At 49.2% G+C, this 17,665-nt stretch overlaps 1 protein-coding gene and 1 long non-coding RNA gene across 4 annotated transcripts in view; both read right to left on the bottom strand.

Moving 5' to 3' along the window:
* Positions 1-7,431: 7,431 nt before the first annotated feature.
* LOC148507644 (uncharacterized) lies at positions 7,432-10,516 on the bottom strand. Of its 2 annotated transcripts, none has more exons than XR_015869689.1 (2): positions 8,299-10,516; positions 7,432-8,219 (listed from the first exon to the last, which is right to left on the bottom strand). It is a non-coding gene; the product is annotated as an uncharacterized LOC148507644 (long non-coding RNA). The 2 variants fall into 2 exon arrangements; XR_015869690.1 differs by having other exon boundaries at positions 8,292-10,516.
* A 90-nt stretch (positions 10,517-10,606) lies between these two features.
* Positions 10,607-17,665, bottom strand: part of LOC148507645 (sialidase-3-like) — a 39,146-nt gene continuing 32,087 nt past the window's right edge. For both annotated transcript variants that reach the window (XM_088445825.1, XM_088445824.1), the window contains exons 2-3: positions 13,978-14,192; positions 10,607-12,790 (exon numbers count right to left, since the gene is read on the bottom strand). In XM_088445825.1, coding sequence (XP_088301951.1) covers positions 11,831-12,790; positions 13,978-14,175 — 1,158 coding nt within the window. In that variant the 5' untranslated portion in view covers positions 14,176-14,192 and the 3' untranslated portion in view covers positions 10,607-11,830. The remainder of the gene's footprint in view (positions 12,791-13,977; positions 14,193-17,665) is intronic.

Here is a 17,665-nt window from a genome sequence, read left to right on the forward strand (position 1 = left end):
ACGAGCGAGTGCAAATAGCGTCCGGCTCTGAATCAGACCCTGTGTCCAGAGGAAATGTAAGAGGAGGCAGGGTACAGCTGACACAGGTACTCAGGCAAGGGAGAGACAATAGGAGGAGGCAGGGGATTCCAGCAGGGTATGGAGCAGGTACAGGTGAAGCAGACTTAGGCAGAGATCCAATAGGCAGGCGGACAGGCTCAGGAACTCTCTCTCAGCTTGCGCTGAGAAACACGTTGCACTGGCAATGCAAGGGAGCTCTGCACTCCCCTAAATACCCAGTGCTAAGCCATGACTGGTCAGAGAGTGAGCATGTGACACGCCAGGATTGGCCGACTAGGTCACGTGGCTGAAAGATGGCGGCGCCCATGCCGGAGCGGAACGGAAGCACCGCCAGGCCTACCCAGCACCGAGTGACAATATGCCCAAACAGGTCCATGCACAGCCAATGCTCCCCGCCAGGCACCAGCACCACCGCCAGATGCCCCCCGCCACAGCATCGTCACAGGTAACACCCACCGACCACCATGCCGAGAAACCCTGGTCGTGACAGGTATATATCAATCTGATTGTATATTGGCACAATATGCATCTCTATTCCACAGACCTAGAATATATTAGCCTGTAATGGGGCCAACTGCACTCGTAGCTTACAGTTCATTATTTAATTTCATTTGTATGTATTATTAGGAGTGCAGTATAGAAAATGTCAGCGTGAGCAAAAATAAGTGACGTTTTGTGCCCGCAAAATCCCGCAGATGCAGATAATTAGGTAAAACTCGGAGGTTTGCAGATCTGCGCAGGAGCGCACTGGGCATGTGCTGTTTTGCTTCTGCGATAGCGATATCAGTGCCTCAAAAGCCGCACCTTGATCGACGTGCTGCTGGCGTTTGTGGACGCGACGGGCAGCGTTTCAGAAGACCGGGGCATGTCATCCCTGTTTTCTTGGCGTGCCAAAGTCAGTGGCTGCAACACTGTCCCGGGCAGCGCGATTTCACCGGACATCTTGAGTAACCTGAGGTTCACTGAGATGTGCCTGTTCGCGCAGTCAATCCGAATAAATGCCTATGTACGCCCCGTGTACAGTGTTGTACGCCCGCCCGTATGGGTACACCTGGTACACTGAAGTCATTATAATCAGAACGGACTTGCAGCAGCCGTATAAAAAGTGCATAAGTCCTGCCTATCGTCTCTCACGCCCACTTGCCCTCACGGAGCTCTTCCTGCGTGAGACATTACAAACCAGTTCCGCCTCTTCGCCCATGAGCGCAGATGCAATGGTAACGTGTACCGCCGGCAGCTGAGTGCGCTCATCTATGACCATAGAAACAGAATTTGACGGCAGATAAGAACCACTTGGCCCATTTAGTCTGAATTTAGGTCACCTTCGCTCCACAAACCAGCGGTCGTTCACCTTTACATCAAACCTTATGTTGGATGTAAGACTTGGAGACGTTGGAGGTCATGAAGCAGAAATAGCGCAGATATTACAAATACCTACAAGATGGGCGCAGTCAGAGACACCTACTGATAAGTACTCTTCACGCCGCTAACAGCTCATTATCTTTTCCCTCCACACAGAGGCCCTGATTCAGAGCCGGACGCTCTGACAGAACGCTCGCTCTGAATCAGGGCCGACCTTCTAGGCCGCTCGCATAGCTGTGGGTGGTCACCCACAGCTATAGTGAGCGGGCAGGAAGATGGTCACCATCGGGCTTGCGACGAGACCCTTGTGGTAGGGTCTCGTTGCCGCAAGCCCCAGAGTGCTTTCGGCTCTAACAGAGCCGGAATCTCTCCACTGACATCACTTGTGATGTCAGTGGGGCCGGCCCCAGACGTTAGGCGTTCCCATGGGAAAGCCTCCATCTGGGCAGACACGCCTCCGGCCCACCCACCAAAGGGGGCGTGCTGTCACTCAACATCGAAAGCACACCCCTTTTGTAGCGAGACCCGGAGCGACGGCTTGCCCGTCACTATCCGGGTCTCGCGCATGTGCATGACGGAGCCGGCTCCGTCATGCGCACTGGGCCACCATCGACCCGCTTGCGAGCGGGTCTGAATCAGGCCCTGAGGTCGGACTTACTGTATATCTCCCATAGATTGTATAGCTCTTGCTTCACGTTTCCTAGACCAGGTCCGCTCTCACCTAAGCAAACGTCTAACATCCTGCATAGGGGGCTGGGAAGCGGCACTGTCCTTACATACAGAATATAGGCTGCTCCCAGGTTACAGGACAGTCAGCCACAATGCAGAAGTAGCCAAATACAGTTCTCTTTTCCGATACCAGCATCGCCCTTAGTGTAACTGGTTTATATGGGAGTGTTCTTGCTGTGGACGAGAGCTGACCTTCTCCTGACACGTCCGGCATCACAATGTCACTACCAGTGAGTCTGTAAAGAGAAATAAATATTACATTTCCTTCAAACATATTTAGTTCTCCTGGGTCGTTCCGCACTTCCTTCCGGCACCTGTGCTGCCTATAGATCTGATCTAGTGCTCCTTTCCCATAGCAAATGTTCATTCTACTGCTAATTTAAGAATTATGACCATTACTATTGCTGTTGTAGCTATATAAGGCTTCACCCTTTATTATAGACCACTCAGGCCGCACCCTGTATTACAGACCACTCAGGCCGCACTGTGTATTACAGACCACTCAGGCCGCACTGTGTATTACAGACCACTCAGGCCGCACCGTGTATTACAGACCACTCAGGCCGCACCGTGTATTACAGACCACTCAGGCCGCACCCTGTACTGTATTACAGACCACTCAGGCCGCACCGTGTATTACAGACCACTCAGGCCGCACCCTGTATTACAGACCACTCAGGCCGCACCGTGTATTACAGACCACTCAGGCCGCACCGTGTATTACAGACCACTCAGGCCGCACCGTGTATTACAGACCACTCAGGCCGCACCGTGTATTACAGACCACTCAGGCCGCACCGTGTATTACAGACCAATCAGGTCGCACCCTGTTTTACAGACCAATCAGGTCGCACCCTGTATTACAGACCACTCAGGCCGCACCCTGTATTATAGACCACTCAGGCCGCACCCTGTATTATAGACCCCTCAGGTCGCACCCTGTATTATAGACCCCTCAGGTCGCACCCTGTATTATAGACCCTTCAGGCATACTTGCCTACTTTTAAAAAGCATTTCAGGGAGATTGTGAAAGCAGCACCTATGAGAGCGTGTTACAGTGGGCGTGTACTGATAAATCTGAGAGGCGTGTCATATATGTGATGGGCGTGTACTGATAAATCTGAGAGGCGTGTCATACATGTGATGGGCGTGTACTGATAAATCTGAGAGGCGTGTCATACATGTGATGGGCGTGTACTGATAAATCTGAGAGGCGTGTCCTAAGTCTGACTTACATCCACATGTAAACCAGCCCAAAAGCAGTTAGTAAGATCTGTTTGTTGATGAAAACACACTAATACTTTTCAGAAATTCATAGGGATCATTGTGCCTTCTAATAACCAATGCAAGGAAATGACACTAATGATCCCATTTGAATGTATATATCTCTGTTTTTTAATCTAATAGCTTCATAATGGGGGTAAGGATGAAATGAGGGCGATTGCCAGACTCTTCAGGGAGACAGGGAGATTGCTACTATTTCAGGGAGTCTCCCTGACAATGAGGGAGAGTTGGCAAGTATGCCTTCAGGTCACACCGTGTATTATAGACCCTGCAGGCCGCACCCTGTATTATAGACACTGCAGGCGGCAGCGTGTATTATAGTCACTTCAGGCCCTGCCCTGTATTATAGACCCTTCAGGTCGCACCCTGTATAGACACTTCAGGCCGCACCCTGTATTATAGACACTTCAGGCTGCACCCTGTATTATAGACACTTCAGGCTGCACCCTCTATTATAGACAGTTCAGGCCGCAACCTGTATTATAGACATTTCAGGCCGTACCCTGTATTATGGACACTTCAGGCTGCACCCTATATTATAGATAAGTCAGACCGTACCCTGTATTATAGACACGTCAGGTTGCACCCTGTATTATAGGCGCTCCGGGTCATACCTGTATTATAAATGCTTAAGGCGCATCCTGTATTATAGTCGCTTCAGGCCGAACCCTGTATTATAGACACGTCAGGCTGCACCCAGACACATCAGGTTGCAACCTGTATTATAAGCGCTCCGGGTCATACCTGTATTACAAATGCTTCAGGCGTATCCTGTATTATAGACGCTTCAGGCTGCACCCTGTATTATAGGCAGTTCAGGCCGCAACCTGTATTATAGAAGCTTCAGGCCACACCCTCTATGATAGACACTTTAGTCCCTACCCTGTATTATAGACACTTTAGTCCCTACCCTGTATTATAGACACTTTAGGCCGCACCCTGCATTATAGACACTTTAGGCCATACCCTGTATTATAGACAATTCAGGCCACACCTTGTATTATAGATGCTTCAGGCTGCACCCTCTATTATAGACGCTTCAGGCTGCACCCTCTATTATAGACACTTCAGGCTGCACCCTCTATTGTAGACACTTCAGGCTGCACCCTCTATTGTAGATGCTTCAGCCTGCACCCTCTATTATAGACGCTTCAGGCCGCGCCCTGTATTATAGACGCTTTAGGATGTACCCTGTATTATAGACACTTTAGGCCGTACCCTGTATTATAGACGCTTTAGGCCGTACCCTGTATTATAGACGCTTTAGGCCGTACCCTGTATTATAGACGCTTCAGGCCGTACCCTGTATTATAGACGCTTCAGGCCGTACCCTGTATTATAGACGCTTCAGGCCGTACCCTGTATTATAGACTCTTTAGGCCGTACCCTGTATTATAGACGCTTTAGGCCGTACCCTGTATTATAGACGCTTTAGGCCGTACCCTGTATTATAGACGCTTTAGGCCGTACCCTGTATTATAGACGCTTTAGGCCGTACCCTGTATTATAGACGCTTTAGGTACCCTGTATTATAGACGCTTCAGGCCGTACCCTGTATTATAGACGCTTCAGGCCGTACCCGGCCATTCTGTGCAGCCAGTCAGAGTCTACCAGACTTATCGCCTTGTCTATCATTAGGAGATACAGATCTGCCTTTGTTTGGGTGCAAATGGCGCATCACCACAATTAGGAACGCTGTGCATAAACTATCGCCATCAAACACAATAGAACCGAAGCAGCAGTCGGGTAATATTCCCCAAATGTGATGCAAGAGACTGATAACCTCATACCAGAAACAATGATTGTCCTTATTGCTGTCAAAAATGTTTCTACAGTACTAGCTATGGGGGGCTGTGACAGCTGTATCATGTTGGCTTATACGACTGGTCAATCTCACATCTCGCTGCTCTGTATGTGAAAGACAGATTTGGAGAAGGGTGTAATTGCTTTGTTGCATGACAATGGGGGCTCTTATAGCATGGGAAGGTAGGTAAGAGATTTGTAAAACCTGGGCAGAGAAACCCAAATGGTCCAATCCCAAAGGGACAATGTGGCGGGGGAAAGATCTGTGTCCACCATCGAGAAAATTATTTCACATGAAGATGGGGGAACACAGACATCCCTGTGGACATCCCAATGCCTTTATAGATAGGGAAGGAAGAAACGGTCATTAGGAACTGATGGCTTGAAATGTATTCTGCCTAGAACAATCCTACAGCCTGATAGTTTGGGCAGAGAGCAGATACGGGGCAACTCGTTCCCCAGAGCAGAAGTTTGTATGACGATCTCCTGGACCATCATAAACGGACTGACTAAAGGCCCCCATACATCAGAAAATGATTGCAGCAATCGTGCAATTTGCAATCGATTTTGTATAAAAATCTTTCCCTTTTTCAATCGATTGCAAATTGCACGATTGCTGCAATCAATCTCTGATGTATGGGGGCCTTTAGATCAGGAACCTTTCTTTGTATCATCGCCCACAGATTGGAGAAGGACATGCGGAATGACATCTACTGTGAGTCTGTAACTCGGATTCCTTCTGTTTGACCTCTAGCAAAAAAAAAACAGAATTATCTGGAGAATTGTAAACTTTTAGTAATCAGAAGATCAGACACTTCCTCACATCCACTTTTAGAGCTAATAGGAAACGGGGATAAGCAATTGTTATAGGAAGACGCCCTGTAATAGACTCACACCTTCCGTTACAACAAACACTACATCAGTGTTTAAGAATGGCAAAGTAATGTTTTAGGAGTAATTACCACTAAAGTCCCATGTTAGCAGAATTTGTACCAACACCTGGGGGTTTATTTACTAAGCGTTAGGTCCTTAAACCCGGCGCTTCTGGTCATGCTTATGCCTGAAATGTAAAAGTGCGATTCCTTTACTGGCTGTGTTTTGCTAGTACAAGCATTCCCCTTTTAACTTGTGGCATACACACGATAGGAAGCACCTAAATAAATAAGACCCCAGATTTCATTGTGGGGTCATCTCCATTCATTTGCCTAGTAATAAGACAGATTGGCAGACGATATAATGCACAGAGAAGACATATTTTTTGCTTTCATGTAGCCCAGTGGTTGTCAAACTCTGTCTTCAGGATCCCACACAGGTCGTTTTTCAGGTCACCCAGCAGGAGCACAGGTGTACTCATTACTCACTGACACATTTCCCAGGTCACCCAGCAGGTGCACAGGTATACTCATTACTCACTGATACATTTCCCAGGTCACCCAGCAGGTGCACAGGTGTACTCTTTACTCACTGATACATTTCCCAAGTCACTCAGCAGGAGCACAGGTGTACTCATTACTCACTAACACATTTCCCAGGTCACCTAGCAGTGAATTAGCAGCTCCACCATTTTGTGAGTGACAGCAATCTCACTCTGTGAGAGTGTTGAATCTGCAGTTAACCACAGGGTGTGATGGCATACCATATCTGTATTACGCAAGGAACACGTCCATTAAGGCGTCAGCCTTAGTGATCGTAATTTCATTGCTTTTTGAAGTTTGAGTGGCAAAAATGCAATAGGTTTTGTGAAATTTCAGATTTCAGATCATGTCTAAGAAGCCGTAATGGGTCATGTGAAACCGTAAGGGTTTTTTGTCTATGGAATGAATTATATATATATATATATATATATATATACACATAGATATGCACACACATATACATACATTAAACACACATACATATATACATTACACACACACACCTTTACCTGGCAGACTGGCTCCCTCATGTCATTAGGCCCCTACTCCTAGTGTGAAACTGCCACAATTCACGGGTCAATCAGGAGGGGAATCGCGTCTTATTGGCTCCGCCTCCTCCCGATTGACCCGCGAATTGCGCCATTTTGCTGTGAGGGGCAGTGCTTAACAGCATGATGTCTGCTCTCGAGTCTGTCAGGAGGATTTCTGGGTACTCAGAAACCCCCCCTGCGTGCGCTACTGACATACATGCATAAAGTATGGACAAAAACACAAGAAGTAAGAATTTATCTATTTTATTTTTTATTATTTCTTGGCTATAAATGAGTTAAGCATATTCTATTGACGAGTGCACGAATAGATGTTTTTTTAATTTCAAAAATACATTCTGAAATGGGATTTTGTTAGTGGTGCAGCAAATAAATGCAGTGAGCACAAAAATATATCATCCACAGAACGTGCCTTAAATCTAAGCCACGTAGAACTGTCGCTGATTCATTCCCACTTCAGCGAGAAGTTAATGGATGTTTCTAGGTTGTAACGCACATGACCCGAATATATTCCACCATCCCATCTGCCTAGCAGGAATTTCATGAGCTCATCACAATATAAAGTGATTGGGATAAGGTCGGAGCTTGCGGTATTTAGTTGGGGGGGTTTCTGTGTTACAAAGGAAACCACCCCGGGCCACACGCCTGCGGCTATAACATTTCCAAGGATTATGAGTCAGATGTAAACACAAGTTCAAGTTCCGGAAGTTACAACAGAAGTATCATTAATTCCTAAGTATATACCTAAGCTTTATACTGTATGTTTACTTCTACCTTCCTGCAAAGAAGAATTGTCATGGCACAATCAGACTTCCTTATAGTTCTGCTATAGATCTCAACAAACTATAACTGTATTGAGTTTAATTGTGATCATTGCACAGTTAGCGATATATATAAAAGGGGTTTTACTCATAACTACATAAATGGAAACCATGAAGGGCTCATAAAAAATTAGGGGTCTATTTACTAAGCAGTGTTAGGAGACAGGGTGAAAAGTGACAAGGTACCAGCCAATCAGCTCCCAACTGTCATTTTTCAAACACAGCCTGTGAGATGACAGTTAGGAGCTGATTGGTTGGCACATTATCACTTATCACTCTGGGCCTAATGCAGACCGCTCGCATGCGTACGACGGAGGGAGCTCCGCCGTGTGCATGCGCAAGACCCGCATAGCAACAGCCAAGCTGTCGCTCCGGGTCTCGCACCAAAGGGGGCGTGCTGTCGATGGTGACTGACAGCACGCCCCCTTTGGTGGGCGTGCCGGGGGCGTGGCTGCCAGACAGAGGCGTTCCCATGGGAACGCCTACCGTCTGGGTCCGGCCCCACTGACATCAGTAGTGATGTCAGTGGGAGTAATTTTGGCTCTGATAGAGCCAAAATCACTCAATGGCTTGCAGCCATGAGACCCTACCGCAGGGTCTCGTCGCAAGCCCGATGGTCGCGATGGTCTTGACCATCATCATGGCCGCTCGCTATAGCTGTGGGTGGTCACCCACAGCTATATGAGCGGCCAGGAGGCCGCTCCAATAAGAGGTAGGAGGGCCCTGATTCAGAGTGAGCGCTCTGGTCAGAGCGTCCGGCTCTGAATCAGGCCCTCTGTCTCCTAACTGCTTAGTAAATAGCGCAGGAAAGAGTCTCTGCGACCAGGTGCGGGGACGGACCCCTTCTATCTCAACATTTCTCACACTCTGGGGGGAATTTAATTGTCTGCATCCGAGGCTGCTTCTAATGGGCGCCTGATGGGGCAATTCAATTATTGCTCTGTTAGGGTGCGAACGTGCCGCGGGTGGACACATTTCTGCTCGGACCCTCCCGAGGTGGCGAGCAGAAATGTGCAGAAAGTCCTGGTTTGCGCCGGTGTCCAAACTGCTGTTCAGGCACGTCAGCCAGGACTTTAGATGGGTTTAGCCGATGTATGGAGCTAAAAGTTGCCTATTTGGGCGCGACATGCGCAGTAAAAATATTTAAAATCGCCCCGTCTGTTTAGATGGGGGATAAGACGTGATCGGACGCGCAAAGACAATTGAATTGCCCCCACTGAATAATAAAATCCATTATTTCCGTGTAGGAGTAAATATAGTATTGCGCACTTTGCGTATACTGTAGATGGGCGCGTTAATGGAAAACAGGCTAATGACATTGGGAAAACGGTATCTGCGCTCCAGGGCTGCGGTTTTTACATAAATGACCCTAAGAACTATTTTAATCATGCAGACTTGTGACCCGGTTATCTAACGTCTCGTGGTTGAGAGTGAAAAATAAAAAAAATTAAAGATATTTTACATAATGTCGGAGGACCTGATTCACTACCGATTGCAACTGCGATTACGCCCGCAGTCTCACTGCGATAGTACGCTAATCCATTGCCATCGCATAGCTGCCGCAGCACTACATACGGACGCCCACCTTACCTTACACACATCTGTAATGTTTAGCAAGACTGCAAAACCATCGGTAACAGTGAGTACCATCGCAGCCTCACGCACACTTGCACAGGCCCTGACCTTACTCAGAAATTGCTAACTTCCGCGCACGCTATGTGTCCTCAGGCTGCGTATGGCATCGCAGTGGATAATTTATGCACGCACTGGCACGCCTGCGTTTCACCAACCACCCCCTCGTCACCACCCAAAAACGGCATTTTCCAGTCAATCGCTTTGCGATGGGTCTGCGTGGTCACTGCAGTTCCGATCGCGGTGGCCGGCTCTCGCACTGTGATGCAAATGCATGCACAGTGCGCAACAATTGCCTGCGTATTATCAACTGCGATCCAAGCTGAATCAGGCCCAGAGCCCCGTCCGTTGCCTGTGCAGGGGCCCGCGGCACCTAGGTGGAACACAAGCATTGAGTATTACGGCATTTGGTCACTAGCTTACTGGAGAACCGCTACAATATAAGTTACCATCTTATTCCTGCAAATTGTTTATCTTCAGAACTCCACAACGATGGCTGTAGCCACGCCAACTCCTAGGAACTAAAACTAAGCAGGTACTAACCAGAGGGATGTTCCTCCCCCTCCATGGCCGCCCCTGACACCACAGACAAGTACCCACCCTAATCTTTCCCTCACTCAAGGGTGGTTAGAAGTTAGTGAATGTCGACATGTTTAAGCCCATGCTCCTTAGTTATCTACTGATAGATACAGGGGTCGCTCTTACGTCCAGTGTAAATGTGGCCACACTGTTTCCTAAAAGTGCTTGTGCAATCCGTTATGTCACGCTATCTTGGTGTTTCCAAGGAATCAGTATGATTTACCGACAGCGGAAGCCCGGCAGTGAAGATCCCGAAAGGTGAGTATTTTTTCTATTTACTAACCTAACCTCCCCCCCCTAACCCTAACCCTCTCTTAGGAGTGCCTTACCCTAACCCCCCCCCCCCCCCCCAAGTGCCTAACTCTAACCCCCCTCTAAGTGTCTTTAACCTAACCACCCCTTCCCAGCAGCCTAACCCTAAGTCTCCCAAGGGAGTGCCTACCCCTAACCTCCCTCCGGGGGTGCCGAGCCCTAACCCCCCTTTCCCCTAGCCTAACCCTAAGCTCCCGGGGGGTGCCTAACTCTAAGTCCCCCCTGGGAGCCCCTAACCTAACCCTCTACCCCACCGCGGCTGTCGGCGCCCGGCTTACCCTTGATCGGTAAGCCGGGTGTCGGGCTCCCGGCGTAGGTCTAATGTCAGGATTTTGACGCCGGTCATTAGACACTTGCCGGGATTAGACAGTCGGGAAGCCAGCTGTCGGGATTAGGTCTTCCGAGCAATATGGCAGCCTCCCTAACATTAGTAGATACCATCTGCAACCTTTATTCTGTGCACAATGACTTTGGGCCTGATTCAGAGTTGTGCGCTAATGCCACCGTATTAGCCATACGCAGCCGCTGTGCAAAAATATGCAAATGTCACAGACACTGAGGAATGTATAGAGGTGCCCACCTGCGGGATGGCAAGTCCAAGCATCTAAGCCTATGGTCACGCAGAATGGCCACAGGAACTGAGATACCGGAGCCACATTTCTTGCATAAGGAATCGCAGGCGCAGGTTGTGACACGCCCCCAGGACGCCCGCTTTCTTTGGCGCCACTCCCCATAAGAAACCTAGTGTAACTAGCGGGCATTAGCTGTCATGTGCCATTCCGGAACGGCACATGGTGACCGGCAACATCTTCAGTTTTATGATGTTGAGAATACCTTAATGGGCAAATACGTCCAGACCTCAACAATACGGGATGTTCGGCGACACATCGCACCTAACTGAAACCGCCCGTGGGGATGGTAATGAACCGTAACGGATACCTGGGCTGTATCTACCCTTTAAGCAAGTACAGTGTATAACTTTATTTTAGAACACATTCAGATAAGACTATAATCATACATGCGTAAGCACAAGATTACGTAGCCCTGTGTTTTCCAAGACCGCTCCTCCAGAACATTTTTTCAGGATAACCTTATTTCAGCCTAGCTAGGTATAGCAAATCACGGTGCCACAAAGTAATCATATGTCCTGAACCTGCTTTGGTGGCTGTTATTAGTCCGTAGTATCCTGGAATAGTCCATAGCATGACGCTGCCATCTTTTAAACAGGCAAAGTGAATGCACAATCAAAGCACGATTCAGAACGATTATGACTTTATTAATCGGCTCACTTTCTAAATAAGCCAAACAAGCTTTTTTTCTTGTTAATGTGTTCCAAGACGTCTTCCACCGTAAATAGGCAGAAATTGATCTCCTCGAAAGGGCTTTCAGCCCCGCTCTCAAATAAGACTGCAAAAGTGTTGGCATCCTGGCAGTCGGCAAGATCGGAGTAAGCCGCCGGGCCATCGTAGATAATCCACGGCTTAGACCACGCCTCAGACATCAGAGGAGACTTATTTAAGAAGATACCGAGATCTCTGAAGTCTTTCTTAGGTGGATGTGAGAATAAAAGCCAGTGGGAATGCTCCTGCCCCGCTTGGTCAATCCCTGGGAAGCTGACGACACTTCCGAAACACCCATTATTTTTGACCTCGTTCAATTTTTTACTCTTTTCGGCAATCTTAAACTCGCCCCCGACCTTCAGCACCAGCGCCTCCACCCTCTTCTTGGACGGAGTCCGTGCATTGCAGTAGAGCATTTTTTGGTTCTCCCCGCTCTCTATTTCCGCCAGCGCACATTCGCCACACTCCAGCTTGTCAATCCGCCCAGATATTCGCCACGTGTTCCCCTGGTCTTCACTGTAGAGGTAGAATGATTGGGCTTTAGGGAACCACCAGCAAATAAACCAGAATTTGGCCACATAAACATAGGCTGGGACGATGAGTTTCCCAGAGTGTGTCTGGATTCCGTGTCCAGGAGAGAAAAAGACAGTGGCCAGATTACCGATGCCGCTGGTCACATCCGTGATGTCAAAGATGGAGCTCCAGGTTTTCCCGCAATCCCTGCTGATGACGTAACACATCTTGGAGGAGTTTCCCCATTTCTTCATATGTTCTTCCGTCACGCCAACGGGGATGCAGTTGAAGAACAAGAACAAAACTTTTGTGGTGTCTTCATAAACAGGACAAGGGTTCATGGTACGATGGTTCTTCATGCAAACGTCGTGTAAGCTTTGGACACCTTCCCACTAAAAATATACAAAAAAAATACTTATAATCGTAACTTGTATTTGTTTCTAGGTAACAAAGTGTGCTGTCAATGTGAACCTTATTACAGACAAGAACCAATTGTCTCTATTGTAAAATAGTTACAAATTAAAATGATTGCATTTACGGGATTCTGAGGTCCCTCTCCCATCAGGAAGACATGACCCTAAGGTTACTCATGATGTCCAGCTGCTGAGGCCAGAGAAGCTGTGTCCTACAGAATCGGTATGTAATGCTGGCGGCTGTTTAGCAAATACCGACAGCGGCAGCCTGACGAGTCAGAATCCCGACTGCAGCAGGTAAGTACTCTAACCCTCCCCTCTCCCCCCGTAACCCTCACTTAGTGGTGCCTAACTCTAACCTCCTCCCATTAGTGCCTAAACCTAACCCCCCCCCCCCGCACCCTAAACCTATCGGGATGCATGACGCAGATTTGAGATACAATATATCCCACCGCTCTTCGCATGCGTGCTGGCGTTAGCAACACCGGCATGAAGAACACCGCAAAGGACCGCTCTCTGGGTAAGAGCGGCCCTTTATGATGGAGGGTCTTCTGCGGGGGGTGCTGGGAGCGATCCAATTGGAACCCTCTCACAGCACTCTCTGTATCTAGAAGCCCACAGGCTTCAATAGGGTAACGCCATCAGGAAGATGGCGTTACCCACAGCAACCAAGCCCCGTAGTGCATCGCATCCGGGGGCTTGGTTCATATGAGAAATGCGGTCAAACCCGGGGTATGACCGCACTTCTCACCTTGATGCATCCAGTGCCTGGAGAGAGATAAAGTGGAGAGAGATGAAGCACCAACCAATCAGCTCCTAACTGTCATTTTTCAAACACATGTAACATGGCAGTTAGGAGCTAATTGATTGGTACTTTATCTCCGTCCCATCTAAAAAAAAAAGCATTGGCTCCCACTCGTTCATCGATGGCTAAGAACCATTTGCTCTCAGCCATCAATGGTAAAAGTATTCAACGGCCATAAACCATCGATGATTTTGAATCATCGATGGTCGATGGCCATCCCTAATTCCTTCTTTCTTTCTTTGTTTCCAAAAAGCTGCCCTGCTGCCGTTATTCTGATTGTCCCATCTATAGCTGATCCGCTAGCATATGTAAATACCGTATTATGCTCACTACACCGCTAAGGGCACTGCTACGGACTTACCGTCACATATCCCGTCTTGTAGACTCCGCGTCTCATGACCAGGTACTCGGCACTGACGTCGCTCTTGTCCTTACGCTTCTCGGCAAAGGCCAGAAACATGTTCTCCGCTTTGATGTAGATGAGAGAAGGGATCCGGTACCCGGGACCGTGCGGCTCTCTCTTGAACAGGGTGGTTCTCTCTGGCTGCGTTGCCTTCATAGCGGCGAGGTCTGGTCCTAAAGAACGTAATACATGACAACGTCATTTAGCAAACTGCACAAAACAGGCGTAATATAATGTTCTGCAGTCACATAGCAGGACACAGACGTCGGTGGCGATGGCTAAGACTGAGCAGAAGAAAGGTGTACGCCTGGAATGTTTATTTACACCCTACACCAGTGATTTTTAGCTTTCTACATCAGGGTCCATAGGGTATCCACAGGATACCTTGGGGGTATAGGTGATGACGTCAGGCATCGGGCACCATAGAGTTAAGTTTTCAGCCTCCCAGGATGCACTAGGGTCCCCCTCCTACACCCCGCCCCCGAGCCAAGGCATCCCAGTTTCGTTTGGTGCCCGGCCGGAGTCGGATGCACCTGCTAGAGGGGGGCTAAGAATAGCCCCTGAAGTTTCTTCAATGCAGCTGTGGCTGCACATCTGGAAGTACAGCATGGACAGTCAGTACTGACATCCATGCTGTCTTCCCTACACCCCCGCCGGTACCAGAACGCCGGTACCGATCCGGGGATGCTGGTGAGCATCTGGGGTCACAGCTAGCGGTGACCCCAGATGTTTGGGACCATGGCCAGATCCAAGGGGGCAGCAGGTAAGCAGCGGGGTCCCGCGGTGGGACCCTGCTGAAACATGGTCCAGAGTCCCCAGGCAGGGGGCTCCCTGGGGACTGGCTGCAGCGTGGAGCCAGGTACCTAACCTGTGCTACTACTACCCCCCTGGGACAGCGGACCGCGGCTGAGCAGTAGCGCTGCGGCATCCCAGGGGTTAATTGCATGCCAGGGGAGCGCGCCTTCCCTGTAGTACAGCCGGCGCCTCCCCCGCTGCACACAGCCCTCTCTTTACTATGCTGACTGGCCCTGTGGCAGCGCTCCTCCCCCAGGCCGGCCTCCTATATGATCCTCGGTGGCCATCTTTACAAGCGCATGGTGAACGCTGCTGGAAGCTTGGAAGCGGTGGCAACGCGGTCTGGGTCCCCTGGCATACCTCTCCTCTGTTTGGTTCAGGTCTGTGTATGCAGCGCTGTGTCCTACCATGCTCCGTGTCTGTGTACTTGATTATCAGCGCTGTTAGTGCAGGAATTGATTTTCTTTGCATTGTATGTGATTTCTGCTAGCACTGCTGCCTGTACTTTCATTTTCTTCTGTCAGCCTTTTCACTGTCCCTGATCTTTTTCTGCTAAAGCCCTTGCGGTGCGGTGATTGCAGGGTGGTCTCACACTATACTACGAGTATCAGTGAGAGGGGTCACATACTTACCATCATGTCTGAGAGTGACTTTCCTCTCCAGCTTTTGTGTACTACGTGTAAAGTACCTATAGCGGAGGGGGAGGGTAGTGCGGAGGGGCTATGCCGGCAGTGTTATTTATTGGCGCGGCCAATTACTGTCACAGCACCAGTGCAGGAGCCGCCCTGGGCTTGTTTCGCCAAAGCGCTTACAACCCTCGTGGGCCAGTTAGCTCCGCAGCCTGCGTTCCCACAGATGGGATTGTCCCAGCAGCCAGTGGTGTCGTCACCCATGCAGGGCTTCCTGAGGCAATTGATGGTACCCCACAGTCTCCCTAATACCCCTCCCCAAGTCTCTCAGGAGCCTGCGTGGGTTAAATCACTGACAAGTTCTGTACAGCATTTGTCGGATGTGTTACAAGGGGAGTCTGTGTTGCGGCCACATAAGCGGCCGGTGGCGTCTCTGTCTGCTCCTTATGAGGATGACGACGTGACGTCTGATGATGGGGAGATTCTGGATCTTTCGGACCAGGAACCTCTCCGTACTAAAGAAACGGACGCTAGGTCCAAGGTATATATTCCTGGACTTACTCGGGCAGTCCGCACAGCTTTAGTGATTGAGGATGAAAATCCTCCGGTGTCAAAATCTAAATATGCCTTTTTGAAGGATATTAAGGGTGACGCCACAGTGTTTCCTCTTTCGGGTCAATTGGTGGACCATTTAGAGGAGGCGTGGAAACATCCGGGCAAACGGTATCAGCGTCAGAGGCGCTTGGCGGTGGCTTATCCGTTTGCGGATAATTATTTTTCTAAGTGGGAATCCCCTCCACAGGTGGATTCCCATGTGACACGCCTAGTCCGCAGTGCCACATTGCCCATGCCCTCCATATCTTCCTTGAAGGATGCTACGGACCATAAAGTAGAGATTTGCCTAAAGTCCGTTTGTTCCCTTGCGGGGGGGGGGGGGGGGCAGCTGGGCCGGCTATGCCCATTTGTTGGGTAGCCAGAGCTATGGAGCGCTAGGCTGATAATTTGGAGGCGTCTTTCGATTCCGACTGTTCGGCTGAACAGACAGAGTTTATAGGCAATCTCCGGGACTCGGCCACTTATATCAATGAGGCGGCCTTGGATATCAGTACCCTGGCGTCTCGGATTTCTTCGGCGCCTGTTGCTGCTCGTCGCACCTTTTGGTTGCGATCTTGGAAGGCGGACGCTGATTCCAAGAAGGGCTTGGAAGCTTTGCCTTTCAATGGAGAAGTCCTCTTTGGTCCGGATCTGGACAAAATCGTAGCCACGCTGGCGGCAGCCAAATCGGCATGTCTTCTGTCTGCTGCGGTTCCTTCCAGTTCAGGTACGTCGTCCTTTCGGCCTTACAGGGCCCAGGGTAGGCCTAAGACACAGTCTTTTCCCAGACAGGCTGGCCCCAAAAAATCGGCCAAGCCCCGGAAACAGGCCTGGAGTACCAGACGTCCGACCCCTAAGCCCGATGACAAACCTGCGGCCTGACGGTCTGGGCCTCCCTTTGGGGGATCCCAAAGTGGGAGGTCGCCTGCTGCAGTTCGCCCAGTGTTGGTCGGTTACCTCGACAGACACTTGGGCTCTCGAGGTGGTTTCTCACGGGTACGCCCTCTACTTTCGGCACAGGCCCCCGTCTCGATTCTTCACCACGGGTTTTCCATCAGACCGGAACAAAGCCGTGGAACTGCGGAAGGTTTTGCACACTATGCTCCATGCTGGAGTTATAGTGCCTGTTCCATTCTCCCAGAGGGGCCAGGGTGTCTATTCCAGTCTGTTTTTGGTGCAGAAACCCAATGGGTCGTATCGTCCGATCCTCAACCTCAAAGCACTCAACAAGTCTTTGCGGGTGCCGAGGTTTCGGATGGAGACCCTACGGTCCATCATTCTGGCGCTGGAACCTGGGGATTACATGGTGTCTGAACAAAAAGGAGAAAAAGAAACTCTATTTTGTGAGCACTCTTAATAAATAAAGTAATAGAAATAATTAAAACAACTTTTATTACGTTCAAAATAAAATATCTATGGCAAAGGACAAAAAACAAGACAAATAACATAAAACATGAATACACCCTCAATATAATCGATTAGAGAGGTCTCTAGGAACAATATAGTGACGAGTCATATCGCATAATAGGACCCCTATAAATCGATGAATAAGGGGATTGATTATTAGAAGTCAATGCTTCATAAGTGAAACGTAATCACATAGTTCAACACAATTATTGTATCATTAA

Source organism: Taudactylus pleione, unplaced genomic scaffold, assembly GCF_031769625.1.
Source record: "Taudactylus pleione unplaced genomic scaffold, aTauple2 ptg000390l, whole genome shotgun sequence".
In the NCBI taxonomy this organism is placed as follows: domain Eukaryota; kingdom Metazoa; phylum Chordata; class Amphibia; order Anura; family Myobatrachidae; genus Taudactylus; species Taudactylus pleione.